We start from the raw sequence: 14,067 nt of genomic DNA, 5'->3' as shown, positions 1-14,067 counted from the left end.
CCAGCAGCAACTGTCCAATCATCGGAACACTGCAGCAGTGGCCCGGGTTCAACTACTCCGACAGGGGGGTCGTTTTTCTGCCCCCTCCGGTACCTCTCTCTGGGGACAGCAGCGACGCCGCGACACTGCAGCTAGCGGCCCCTGGCGGCCGCTGCGCCAGCCGCACAGCGCGCCGCGCCTCGGTGAGCGACTCTCCACCTGGGCCGTCGAGCCGCCGAGCACCGAGCCCTCCGCGACGACGGCGGCGACGACGACGACGCAACCCCGATGCACATTCCTCCCATCCCCGCCCACCCCGCCGATGGCATCCACACACTGCCAAAAATCCCACACCCCTCACACACACACATATCCCTCACCGACGCGAGCGCACCCACTTCCGGCCCGCGGCACTACTCGAGCGTGACCTCCAGGATTTCCGCAAATTGCTCGCTCAACGTCACCATCACGGCCAATGCGTTATAATTTTTTGGTGGCGTCACCGCCATCAGGAAGCACCCCATCACGAGCTCCAGCTTTTTTTCCAGTGCACCTTCCGCCCCGCCCCATTCTGATCTGCACAGCCTCCCTCACCCCCACATACCAAACCCACCCCACTGCGAAGCGCCCGGACCTGTGATCTATCGTAAGTGTTTTTTTCTCTTCTTCCCTTTCGGTAGCAGCAAGCCAGGCAGCCAGCCAGCCAGCCAGGCATCGAGAGCGACGGAGACAGCGCTTCTGGTCGTCGGGGCGAGAGAGACAGCGCGCGCTGCAAAAGCGCTTAGAATCGGATTATAACTGCGCCGGTAAAAAAAAATAAAAATAAAAATCGCCCTTAATGAAAATACTTTTTTCCCCGCTGCTTCGCCGAAATAAAAGTTTGAGGGAGGACGGGGCGGCCGCGTCTTTCGGGTTCCAAGACAACGCCGGGAAGCCAGTCAGCCAGTGTACCTCCCAGCGGTTCGGGCGGCCATCCTGCAGATGAAGCGCACCTCGGTGGAGGGAGCCACGGACGAGCCACCGCGGACCCGCCGCCAAGGAATCAATTGTCCTCAAGGTGTGAGTGAAGGGGGCGCCGCCGGCTCAGTTTGAAAGCATCTCTCTCTCTCTCTCTCTCTCTCTCTCTCTCTCTCTCTCTCTCTCTCTCTCTCTCTCTCTCTCTCTCTCTCTCTCTCTCGGGGGAACTTCTTCCATGCATTTGTATCGGGGCCCACAATTGCAAGTTTCTGCGCCACCCCTTCCTCAAACACTCTTCAGCTTGCTCGGGATTTCAAGCAGCGAGGAGGGGAGGGGGCCCATGCAAATCTCCATTTTTCTTCGAGGCCGGCCCGACGCGTTCCCACCTCCAGATCGATTTTACAAGTGCCATTGAGGTGTGCCGCGCTAGGCGCCCCGCGCCGCGCCGCGCCGCCCCGCCGGACTCACGAACAGGTCATGTTTATGAAACAGGCGAAATTCCGGCAGCCTGCATAATGACCGACTGCATCCTCGGGACAGACACTGACGTCAGCACTGCAGTGCGTGTCTGGCCTGGCGGAGCCGCGCCAAAATCGCCCAAACGCGGCCGCCGCCGCCGGGGATCGAACCCGCACCCGCCCGTTTGTTGTCGCCCGGTCGTCGCGTCGCAGCGCCGCAGCCTCCTGTAAAGCCCCTGCGATAACGGTGCAGCTCGGCCAGGCGGCCAGGCAGGCAGGCAGCCGTGCGGGCAGGCCGAGCTGGCGGGCAGGCAGGCGAGCGATTCAGAAGGCGTTGCGAGGCGTGCCGGACTGCAGAGGAATCCGGAGGACAGGGCCTCGCTGCACCGGGCTCGGCTCGGCTCGGCTCGGCGGTGCGGCGTGAGCACAATCTGCACACTCATGCTATGTTCTTCACGTACTTTCCCCCCACGAACCGCATGCTGCTACACAGTCAGCCCCACGACCGCGGTCCGCGACGACGCCAGCCACGCCGAGGTACTTCCCCCGGCCGGCCGCGCCGTTACACAAAAGATCCGAAAATTCCCGCGCGGGATTCCATTATTGTTCCGGAATTAAAGCGCCGCTGGCGAAAATTCGACGACGACGCCTCCGTCGACGGCGGGTACACTGCCAAAGCGGCGGCGAGGCGATTCTAATTTGGGCGCCACTTCCAGCCAGGCCGCGCCGCACTGCGCCCCACATCAAAGCGATGCAACATGCATGAGAAATTTTCGTTGCAAAACGCCTTTGTGTTCGCCCCTCATCCATCCCCACAGTGGTGGCGGCGCAGGGGCGCACCTACACTGGCAAACCAAACGCCTCCCCCTGTCTGTCTGTCCGTCCGTCCGTCTGTCCGTCGTCTGTGCGCGCTTCTCCACGACACGGCCGTCAGAGAGACACGAGAGCGCGCAGGCAAGGGGCATCACAGCCATTCTTCCGCCGACTTGAAATGTCAACCGTCCATTAGCAGGCACGGCCCTATCGCTGCGGCTTAGCGTCTCAGCGTGTGTGTGTGTGTGTGAGAGAGAGAGAGAGAGAGAGAGAGAGAGAGGAGAGGGGAGAGAGAGAGAGAGAGGAGAGGAGAGGGAGGGAGGGAGGGAGGGAGAGAGAGGCAGGGAGGAGAGGGAGGAGGGGAGGGAGGAGGGAGAGAGAGAGAGAGAGAGAGAGGAGGAGAGGGAGGGAGAGAGAGAGAGAGAGAGAGAGAGAGGGAGAGAGAGAGAGGGAGAGAGGGACGAGGAGAGGCGACACCAGGTGCGCGTTTGTAGCCCCAGTCGGCGGCCGAGCCAGCTCCGTGCGCCCGCGCTGGACGAAACCAAAGCGCAGCCGTTTACACCGTAACACAATGTTTAACAGGTGATCCCACCGGCCGGGCGAACAGACGGACAGACGGACGGACCTGCATCATCGGCCGCATGCAACGCGCCGGCTAATAATAATGAGAGCCAATCAGATCATCGATTCGGGAGACGCGCCACACAAAAGCGCGCGCGGCGAGATGTATTTTCTCCCGCAGGAAAATAAAAAAAAAAAGTGAAAAACGCCGAGGAAAAAATGGAGAAAGGAGCGAGAGAGAGAGACAGACAGAGAAAAAATGAACGAGCAGCAATTTGAGTCTCAATTGCCCCGGGGGGCTTTACAATTCGCCGCCGTCAAGGGATGGTGCGTGCCGCGAGGAGGGGGGGGAGGGGGGGGGTTTCACTGGGCACGCACACAAAAGTTTTCACTTTGGAGGTGCCCCGTTCGCCGTTCGCTGGGTGAACTCACCGCCTGCATCGGCCCCGCTCGGCCCATCGGGCCTACATTTAGTAACACATGGGGAGGGAGCCAGGCCGCGACGGCTGCCAGTGTGCTGGCAGGGGTTTGCGTAATGGATCGGGCATTACTCGTCGGATTTTTATGAATAACTCATCACCCCTCCCCTCCCCTCCCCTCTCTCCCTCAGTACCGGTCCGGTGTGCTGTTCCCCGTTCCCGGCAATGCCAAATCCTCCCAAGCAGCGAAGTAGCCGGTCAGGCCGGACCAAACCGCGCGGCCCCGCGGCCCCGCAAAACGGAGGGAGCAAAATTACGACAATTTTAAACCTTTTTATACAATTTTTAGCCCGTCGCGACGCCTTTTTCTCTCTCTTTTTCACCTTCCGGGACAACCGGTTACACCATTTTGCACGTCATTCTGGGATGGATTGGACAAGAAAACAGGGCGAGCGAGCCAAAAAAAAAACGCGAGACCGTGTACGTAGGTGTGTGCGTGCGTGGGCGGGTGTGCATGTGTGAGTGTGCGTGTTATTTGATAAAGCCGTCTCGCACGGCGTGCCGCGGCGTCTCGGCGCTTCCGGCGTCGGCCCGCCCACGCACCGTGGACAGACGGACAGACAGACAGACTTCGGTCCAGTTCACTGCGTGCAGGAAGAGCACCTTAACGAGCACCCAACTCCGCGGCGCGGCGCCGCCCAGCCCGCCCTGCCCGCCAGCAGACTGATTCCGAGGGGAGGTCATCTCTCTCTCGCACTCACGGGGCGTCCCGTAAGGGTGCGAGAGAGACAGAGCGGCGAAAGCGGCTTCAGTAGGCAGCCCTGCCGGGGGTGTACCCTTCAAGCAACACTCCAAGGAATCGCTTTCGCCCGCCGCGCTGCCCGCCCGGTGAGCGCGCCGAGGGGTGGGCGACGACCTCGGCGACGACCGCCAGGAAGCCGACGGAGGCACCCGGCGAAGGCCGACTGCCGCAGGCCAAGGAGGGCGCGGCGCGCAGCGGAAGCGGCAATGAGCGACCCTCGGCTCATCAAGCACCCCGTCAGCGGGGCGGGCCGGCAGCCCCGCAGCGCCGTCGGCGGCCGTCGGGGCGCTGGCAGGATATTAGCGCGCGACCGGCGGTCACTCCCCGTCCCGAGTGCCGTGGTGCGCCAGGCCCAGCCAGGCCCTCCCCCCGAAAACAATTTCCAGTCCAATCCGAACCCGCGTCCTCCACTCCACCGGGAGAGCGGCTCGCCAATCTCTTTGACGCAGCAAAAGGACGAGGCCGTGACGCACTCGTGACGAGGCCGTGACGCGCCGAGACGCGGAATCCGATCCGAGGCTGGCACACTGCTGGCACGGACGGGCCGCCCGATCCGCATCGATACCCTCGCCGGCTAATGCACTCCGCGTCCACGCCCGTCCCTCGGTCCGTCCCTCGGCCCGTCCACCACGTACTCCGTACTCGCGCGGGCGTCGCCATGGCGACCGAAACACGCGCACGCACGCGCGCGTTCGTGTTCGCGCGTCACTCCGTGCTCGACACGCGGCCCCGCGAGGCCCCCAAGTGCCTGGCCGTCCGGCCCTCGGCGGGGCCCTCGGCTCGCCCCCGGCGGGGCCGCAACCAGTGGCGAAGAAAAAGAACCCCGAGGGGGCGGGGCCGGCCGGGCCGCGGCGCCCCACCCCACCCCCCGCCTTTGCCCTGAAACGGATCTCCCGCTGCTTCAAGCCTTCAAGCCTTCCAGCCCCTGCCAGCGAGCAGCCCTCGGCGGGCCGGCCACGCCAGTGCCACGCCAGGAGGGCCACGCGCGACGCCGAGTTCAAAGGGGCTGCAAATAGTCCCTTCCAGGATCCAGGTCGCACTATTTCCAGCCTCGTCCGCTGCTTCATTAGACATCACCTCGTCACAGCCCTCCTCTCTCTCTCTCTCTCTCTCTCTCTCTCTCTCTCTCTCTCTCTCTCTCTCAGCCCCACCGCCGTCACCTCGGCCCGATCCCCGTCTTGAGCAGCGAGACAGTGACAACTAAACCCCATTCGTGCAAGCTGTACATTAAACAGCGGGCCGGTCGGGGGCGGCGGGGGGCGGCCGGGGGGCGGCCGGGGGTTGCGGGGGCGTGACCTGGAGTCGCAGGCCGCCTGGATTACAGCGACTCACCTTAAGCCTCTTTCCCCGGAAGGAGGAGACGTCCTTGAACCACGTAACGGCTGCGTGCCACGCCGTGCCACGCCGTGCCAGCCCCGGCCGTTCATCAGCGAAACAGCCCGTTGTTCATTCAGCAACACGGCCTCCTTGGCCTGCAATTTATTTTCCGCGCCGCGCTGCCCCCGCACAGCGACGCAGCCGCGACACCGTCAAAACACAGTGCCGCCGCAGCAGCGCCCCCCTCAATGCCCTCGGCCTGCACGGCCTTCGCGGACGCGGCTCATATCCCGTGGCGACACGTATCAATAGCCGCAGACAAAAGCCGGGCCGTGACGAGCCGAGCCTCGGGGGATGTTCGACGAGCCGGGCCGGGCCGGGCCGCCATCGCGGGGCCGAGCCGAGCCGAGCCCCAAGCGCACAAAAGCCAGGATCTGGTCCAGCGGGGCGGAAGGGGCTCAAACCCAAGACAGGGCGTATCGGCCGCCGGGGCCGCCGGGCCGGACAACACGGAAAAACAAGCAAGAAAAAGGGGAGGACGTAATATATGCACACGCCCCAAAGCCCCCGCGCGCCGCGCTGCAGGTGGCCGGACGTCCCCGAGGGCCCTGATAGGCCGGTCACCCCCCCCCCCCAAAAAACACACACACGCACGCGTGCGACACACACAGACGCGCACACACGCATAAAGGCAGACAAAGGTCCCCGGCAATCTCCCGCTGTCCTCCACGTCCTCGACTCCTAATCTCCGGCGGCCCCGCGGCGCCCCCTGCGATCATCCATCGAAATTAGGATCCGCCGCATTGTCCGGCAGGCCGAACCAAATCAAGCGCGCGCCGGCCGGCCCTACGCACAACAACAACAACAGTGGGCTGGACGACAACAACAACAAGAGTACCGGGATTGGTCGTACGTGGCACACTCGGGGATGTAAGCGGGCGCTGACGGGCAGGGCCGGGGCAGGGCGTACGCACGGGGTAGGGGAGGAAAAGTGCGACACACAGTGGGCCAGAAGACCGGCGGAGGCGGCAAAACTCTTGACGCGTTTTGAGCTCCAGAGTCGCTAAACAGGACTCGAACTGAACGTGTGACCCCACCAATGGATTCCTCGTTCGGAGAGCAATCCGTTGGTGGGGTCACACGTTTGGTTCGAGTCTCATTTAGCGACTCTGGAGCTCAAAACGCGTCTAGAGTTGTGGCCGCCTCCGCCGGTCTTCTGGCCCACTGTGCGACACCCCCCGCGAGGCCGCGCCAAGCCGCGCCAGGGCCGTGGGGCCGCGCCGTCTGCCGAGGGCCGTAAAGGGCATATGCCGCGCCCTAGTGCCCTTGCTGGTGCCCCGGCGACACACCGAGGCCGACGACGACGGGGAGGCCGACGACGACGACGGGGAGGCCGACGACGACGGGGAGGCCGACGACGACGGGGAGCCGCCGAGGTCGACGACGCCGAGGAAGACGACGCCGAGGCCATCGTCGCCGAGGCCCCGGGCCGCGTCCTCCGGGACCACAATTAGGACGATATCGCCGCATCCCGCCCTCCGGACCACCGCCCTCCAAACGAACTGGGGGATGGAGATCTCCAGATAGCGAATAAATGGAAAAACCAAGACGGAGGGGCAAGCGCGGCGCGGCACGGCGGGCGAATATAACTCAAACAAAAGGGGAGGAGCGCGAATGAGACTTAAAAGTGGCGCTCGGAATGAAGTGAGGGGAAGGAAGGGGAAAGGGTGAACAGAGCCGAGCAGCCGAGCCGTCGGGAAGTGGCCCTGCGAGCCCTGCCCCGTAAGCACCTCGGCAAACGCGGCCAAAGAAAAGGAACACAGGACGCAGCGCCACCGAGGCCCCACCCCGCCCCGCCCCGCCGCGTCCACAACAGGTCCATTCCCGGGGCTGATGTCCTGCGCTCAATCAGCGCGTCCGCAAGAGTCCGATTTATGGCGAAAAAAAACATCATCACGTCAGCGCAAGACGAGTCGCATCAAGCGCAGCCCGCGCAGCCAGCGCGGACAAACGCCCCGCGACGGCGTCAACCGCCACCCCACTGCCCGGGCCATCCATAACGCTTCAGGCGAGGCCCTCGCGAAAAAAAAGCGGAAATAAATGACGATATTAAAGTTTGTTACTTTTGTCTGGTTCCTGATGGGGCGAGCAAGCCCATCCCGCACCTGGCAGAGCCTGGCATGCCGCCCCTCTGCATACATTTGCTGCAATGATTCCCGCTTCTTGGCTCGCGCCGCCGCTCTCCGCGATTTACGCCCCCCTCCAACTTTTACGAGTGCCGGTCCGCGTCCCCGCCCCCACAGTGTGCCGCGCAGTGTGCACCTCGCGGGGCCCAGGGCGCCTACAGCGTGCCTACGGCGGGGTGCACTCCCGGCTGCCAGGCTGCCACACGCATTCAATTTTCGACGGGCGCGCACGCCAGACGGCCACCTCCTCCCCTCCCCTCCATCGCCGCTCCGCCGCGCCCCCGCCCCCTCCCCTCCGGCGCCACTTAGCGCCGCGTTGGCGCGTTCGGTGTCGCCGCGAATTACGGCGGGCCGCCGATATAATTTCCTCGCAGGGCTTAATTACGGAAAGAGGAATATCACGCAACGCGAGGCGGGGCGGGGCGGGCGTGCTGCAGTGGCTACAAATGGGGGGGCTGCGTCCGCGAGCCACGCCGCACGGTACGCCCCGCCCCGCCCCGCCCCGGCCCGCCCCGCCCCAGGTGGAACAAGAGGCAGCGGGGGCGCATGCATAGCGTGGTGCACGGCGGCACGGCGGCGGTGGCGCGACACACATACCAAATAATAATTACAAACCGCCGCGCCACCGCCTGCTCGGCGCGAAAAAGGCGCAGCCCGGCGCAGCCCCAGCGAGACAAAGGAAGGGACAAATGAACAACACACGAGGGGAATGCGTGACACACACACACACACACACACACACACACAAACACAGTGTGGATGCTCACAGTGGCGCCAGCAGCACGCGGCGCCAAAATTCGAACCCACTTCCCACCGTAGTGGCGGTGCCACAGAGGCCGTGGTAAAGGCCGCGGCAGGGGCGGCAGGGGGCAGAGGCCGTGGAGGACCGACAGGTCGCCATTAGCGAAGAGCACCGGGCCGCTTGTCCACCCACACGCCCCCGCCGCCCTCCTCGGCCCCTCGGCCCGCCAGTAATAAATATCGATCGGCAAGGCTTTGGCCGCCACGACGCGGCACGCGGAGTGAAAGGAGCAGGTCGCATGTCGGCGCGGAGTTAGGCCCGTCATAATAACAGTTGTTGGCCAGCGCGGCGAACTACACCACCAGCAGCAGCAGCACCGGCAGCGCCTTGCAGCGCCGCGTGCCGCATGGCTGCGCGGTTCCAGCCAGCAACGCCCTGGCCATGGCCCCGGGGCACTGTCACCGGCGCCGTCCTCACCTTGCGGCCACAACTCTAGACGCGTTTTGAGCTCCAGAGTCGCTGAACGGGGCTCGAACCGAGCGCGTGACCCCACCAATGGATTCCTCGTTCGAAGAGCAATCCATTGGTGGGGTCACACGTTCGGTTCGAGTCCCATTTAGCGACTCTGGAGCTCAAAACGCGTCCGGGGTTTAGACCGCCTCCACCGGTCTTCCGGCCCGCAGGTGGCGCGTTGCACCCAATCAGGCGTAAAAGGCGCGTCAAGGAAGGGGACGGCTGCAGCCAGCCGAGCGGGCCAACGCAAGCAACGCAGCCAGCAACCTCTTTCTCTACTACCCCCTCCGATTCCTCCCCCCCCCCCCACCCCACACACCAACATTGCCACACGCCCGGGCCGGCGGCGTGGCCGTCGCGGCGTCGCCCCGCCAGCCGCAGCCCCACAGCAGCCCCGGCCCCACGGCATACTGGACTGACAGCCACAATCCGCGAGCCATATTTCTCCAAGACCAGCCAGGCCGCAGCCAGGCATACCGCGGCCAGCCAGCAGCAGCCAGCCGGCAGGCAGGCAGCCAGCAGGCAGGCAGCGCTGTCCAGCGAGTTATGCGTCATCGACTTCGGGGTTGAGGGCCCAAGGGCTGCCGAAGGGCTCGGTCCGAAGACTTATTACGGCCGGGAAGGGCTCAAGAGGAAGGACTTCGGAAGGGTTGAAGGCTGCCTCCAAGGGCAAACGCGCAAAGCGGGTTCGGTAGGGTTTTGACGGGTTTTGGGTTTGGCTGTGGGTTTGTTTAGGTTGCGAGCAGGGTTGAAGACCGGGCTGGGCTGCGGGCGAAGGGCTGGTGAGGGGCTGGCGATGATGGCCGAGAGCCAAGCCATCGCGTGGTCGGGCCCCACGGTGCCCCGCCGGGGTCTGGCCGAGGGGTGCCGCGCCCCGCACCGCGGCCGAGGGCGCCGAGGGCCCTTACACCCGCCAGAGCGCGCCAGAGCCCAGACATAAACCGGAACAAGGAAATCGCCGGCCGCCACCCCGAGCCCTCTAGCCACGCCGGGCCGACCAAAGCCCCAGTCCGTCTGCCGGCGGCCGGGCTCGACGCGGTGCTCCGTGGCGGTGCTCTACCGCGCCTCGGCCGGCCCCGCCGCCCGGGTCATTGCAAGCCAAGTGTCCGGACGTTACCGCCTCACCATTGCCGTTTCCGCTACTGGCCCACAAGGCCAATAAAACCCCATGCGGGGCCCGGCGGGGCTGGCGGGCCCCATTTCAGCATCGCGACGCCCCCGCCCCGCCCCGCCCCGGGGTCATTGGCACACCTCGCCGGGCTTGATCATCCCCCGTGCGCAGCAAATTGAGTGTAACGCAATAGGGGCAAAGCGGGCCGAGCCGCCCAGGGGCGTTCAAGGCGTTCCACCCCGCCCCGCCCCGCCCCGCCCCGCCCCGCCCCGGTCGGCGGTTACAAACTTGCCGAGACTTCTCCGCCTTTATTCCGTCTTGATCCGCCCCTGGGCCTCCGACTCTCCGACGGACCGCGCCGCCCCAAAGTTGAGTCGAATCGAGTTTACAGCGTGCCGAGCCTTTGCCTGCCTTTGGCCGCCTTTGGGCCGAACACCGGCCGCCCCGTGGCACAACACGCAGCGCGCAGTGCGTGCAGGCCGTGTGTGAAAGTGCGCACTGTAGCTCTGTGTGTGTGTGTGTGTGTGTGTTTGCCGCGCTCGTTACAAGGGTGCACCAGCGTCAACCCTGGCCGTCCCCCCCCCTCTCGATTCGAACCAATGAACACGTCGCCTTGGATCAATCCGTGCTGATGAGCTGCGAGGGCCGACCCTCCGAAACAATACAGACACTCTCAAAACAAAAATGAAATTGAGATTTTAAAAATGAAAATGACGTTATTGTGAAGGCGATGGCAGAATTCCGCTCTACGACTGCCACCCCTAGCGAGGCGAGGCAAGGCCGACGCGAAAACACCGTGTTCGCGGGCACGCCGCGCCCCGCCCCGCCCCGCCCCGCCCTGTCCAGCAGGTGGCTTGGCTCGGCGCCACGCTGCCGCCGCTATAACCTCGCGGTAAAGCGCATGTCGTGACGTCACGCCGCTCATTTCGGCGAGCGAGGGCGGCACGCCACGCCACTGCCTGGCATCGCCTGGCTCCGATTGCAACACGGCCGATTAGAATCAGCGCATACTCCCATCAGGACGAACCGACGCGCCGAGCGCGAAGCGAGCGAAGCGGGCGAAGCGCGCACCCAGCCAAGCCCAACCAACCCGCATCGGAAGTTTGAGCGCGCCGCTCGCAAGACGGGGGGGAAGGGGCGGGGCAGCAAAGCGATTCCGCGCACACGGCTGTGTCGCTTTCGACTGCTCTCTCTCTCTCTCTCTCTCTTTCTCGCGCCCTCGCGGTCGCGACCCGCGAGAGCGAGAGAGACGGAGAGGGCCACACGCAGGGATTCGCGGCCGTTAATACCGGTTAGGCCCTTATCGGCGTGACCATGCCGACGGAACGAAACGAAACGTATCGGGTTCGGTTAGGGCTCCGGACGCACACACACTCACACACGCACACACTCAAACACACGGACCAGCGGCCGCGGCGGCGCGAATTATTACCACCATTATGATTACGTGTTATTACTAATATTAATAATAATTTTTGATTTGGCGCGAGAGAGGGTTCGGCTCTCGGGTTCGGCGCGTCGGCCGGCGACATGGCGGCGCGTCGGCGCGCTCTGCCCGGCTCCGCCGCCTCGCCTTGCACCGCGTCAAATCGCTGATTCAAGATCATTGCGCGCGGCCGAGGCTCGAACCAGCCGCCCGGTAATTTCCAGAGCAGCCCGCCCGGTTACAGAGAAAGAAAGAAACAAAAACAAGACATAAAACACGGGAAAAACAACAACTTTATCGGCGTACACCCCTCGCTCCCTCTATTCTAGGCAACGCCACTTCCCGCCTTCCAGCCCCCAAAACACAAACTAACGCCAAGCAAACAACCCGTTAACGGATTCCCGCAACGGACGGACGGCGACGGGGGGTCCGCGCCCACACCGTACCACCACGCAGCACCATGGCGTCGTCACCCAACCGGCGCGCCGGACAGCGCACCGCACCAGCAACGCACCAGCGGCCGTCAAAACGCCGGAAAACGTGTTTACGTCCCCGAAATAGCCGCCCAGCCGTAAACACACACACGCACTCACACAGTGCAGGCGCAACCGCACCTCCCCCAGCGACAAAAGCGGCTCGGGTTCAAATCCCGGCACAAAGCCTTCGCTTCCCCGCGGCCAAAGTTGGCAACCCTAGACACAGTGCGCGCGACAACACCACCACCACCGCCGCCAGCATCACCGCCGGCGCGGGACGCTAGGGGTTCCACCCGTCTCGCGTACGTCTCCGTTCGGTACCGCGCGCGCCCCTCTCTGCTGGCGGGATTTGCATTTTGATAGGCTATAAATCGCGGCGGGCCGGCCGCACTGCCTCACTCGCTAGCCGAGCGTGGCGTGGCGGGGCGGGGCGTCAGCTCCTGGAAATGACAATCTAGTCGGACAAGGGGAGCGCGGTGGACTGCCAGTCATTAATATTATTATTTCAATTTACTTGTCGCTCGAGGGGACGCGGGGAGGGGCGGGGTGGGGTGGCCGACCACAGCTCGGCCGCCGCGAAAATAAGAAACACCAGCGGGGCGACAGAGACAAACATGTCAATATGGGGCGCGGGCGGCCCGGCGGCGACGCGCCCCGCGGCCACGAGGGTCTCCTCGCGCGGCCCGACAGCCACCTCGCGCGGCCACGACGGCCACCTCGCGCGGCCACGACGGCCACCTCGCGCGGCCACGACGGCCACCTCGCACGGCCACGACGGCCACCTCGCGCGGCCACGACGGCCACCCCCGCGACGGGCCCCCTCGACGGCCACGACCCTCGCGCGGCCACGACGGCCACCTCTCGCGGCCACGACGGCCACCTCGCCAATAAAAGCGACGAGTCACGCCGCACCGACGCCTCAGCGGCACCGGTGCACTGTAAGGCCCGCGGGGGGTCCAGGCCTTCGTCCAGGTGGCCCTCATTACTGGTCGGCACAGACCGAGCAGCCAGCCAGCACCTCGAGGCGCGTTTTGTCACTAGCTAATAAAGTGGAATAATTTACTATTTGGCCGGCTGCTGCTACACTGGTCCGCCGCTGCGGCCCGCGCGGCGTTCCAACCCCTGACGGGGCGCGGAGCGTGGAGAGCTTTGCGGTTTGTGGCTGGCTGCCTGGCTGGCTGCCTGGCTGGCTGCCTGGCCGTCCACCCACTATGGATGGCCCTCATAAGTCACGGTACGCCGGCCCGGGCGCCCCGGCCACGCTATTGCCAATCAGTTTGGGAAGTTGAGAGCGGCGCGCCTGGCTGGCTTACACGTGCTGAGGACAGCGGGACCCTCCCCGCGAAAACTAGCGTCCGACAGCTTTCTGATGTGATTAGGGCACGCTCACCTGGCTGTCTGCTCGGCCGGCCGGCCGGCTTAACCAACCCCAGGCGGCCAGGCAGGCAGGCAGGCAGCACGGGCCGCACGCGCGACGACTTACAAACAAACCACAGGCAAAGCCAAGTAAGTACTTACTTGCGCCCCACCGGTGCCGGCCAGGCCAAGAAGTGCACCACGTACTAAGGGGCGGCCGAAACGAGCCCCAACGCCCAAAGCAGCAACCAACATTGGGGCCCAGCCCCACGCATTGCCATCACCCCCAGCGAGAAAGTGCACAGAAAAACAGCAGGAACTAGAAACGCAATGGAAAGAAGCATAGAAAGAATGCAGAGGCGGAGAGAGCGGCATGCAAGACAGAGAAGCGCAAGTGGCGACGCAGCCACCGGAAAAGAAGTCGTAACATCGTGAGTATAGTAAGTGCCAAGAGTAACTCGCGTAATTCACACTTCTACAGTCCGAAAGATTAAATTTTGATAAGCCAAAAGAGTCAATACATCCAAAACAACTATTTAATGAAGTTTTTTTTGACAAAGTGAGGAAATTTCCAAACTGCTCTACGATAGAGAAATGCATGCTTTATTTGATTTTTGGCACGTACTGTCTCCGGGCGCTCCTGGTACCCCTGGCAGAGCGCCGGCCGCCGCAAGTCCCGCGAGGCCCAACTCACCTGCAAAGCAAAAAAAAAATACAAACGTGACAACAATAAATAAAATCGCAAAAATAATCGCAATGCCACCGCAGGGCGACGACAGAACGAACGAACGAACGACACACACACACACACACACACACGATATGGACCGGCCGGGCGTGACGACAACAACAACAACAAGACCCGCAGAGAGTACCAAGCCGCGGGGACGGAATGGAACCGACAAAGTGCCTTATCGCGCAATTAGAAGACATACATATGGAAAACACGTG

General features: G+C 63.9%; 1 protein-coding gene across 1 annotated transcript in view; it reads right to left on the bottom strand.

Moving 5' to 3' along the window:
- The window catches only part of LOC117652000 (latrophilin Cirl-like), a 109,719-nt gene that overhangs the window by 33,454 nt on the left and 62,198 nt on the right, over positions 1 to 14,067 (bottom strand). The window contains exon 3 of the mRNA XM_034396626.1: positions 13,742 to 13,810. Within this exon, the coding sequence (XP_034252517.1) occupies positions 13,742 to 13,810 (69 nt within the window). The remainder of the gene's footprint in view (positions 1 to 13,741; positions 13,811 to 14,067) is intronic.

This window comes from Thrips palmi, unplaced genomic scaffold (genome assembly GCF_012932325.1).
Source record: "Thrips palmi isolate BJ-2018 unplaced genomic scaffold, TpBJ-2018v1 HiC_scaffold_6, whole genome shotgun sequence".
Classification (NCBI taxonomy): Eukaryota; Metazoa; Arthropoda; class Insecta; order Thysanoptera; family Thripidae; genus Thrips; species Thrips palmi.
This window is presented reverse-complemented; position numbering and strand designations above follow the sequence as displayed.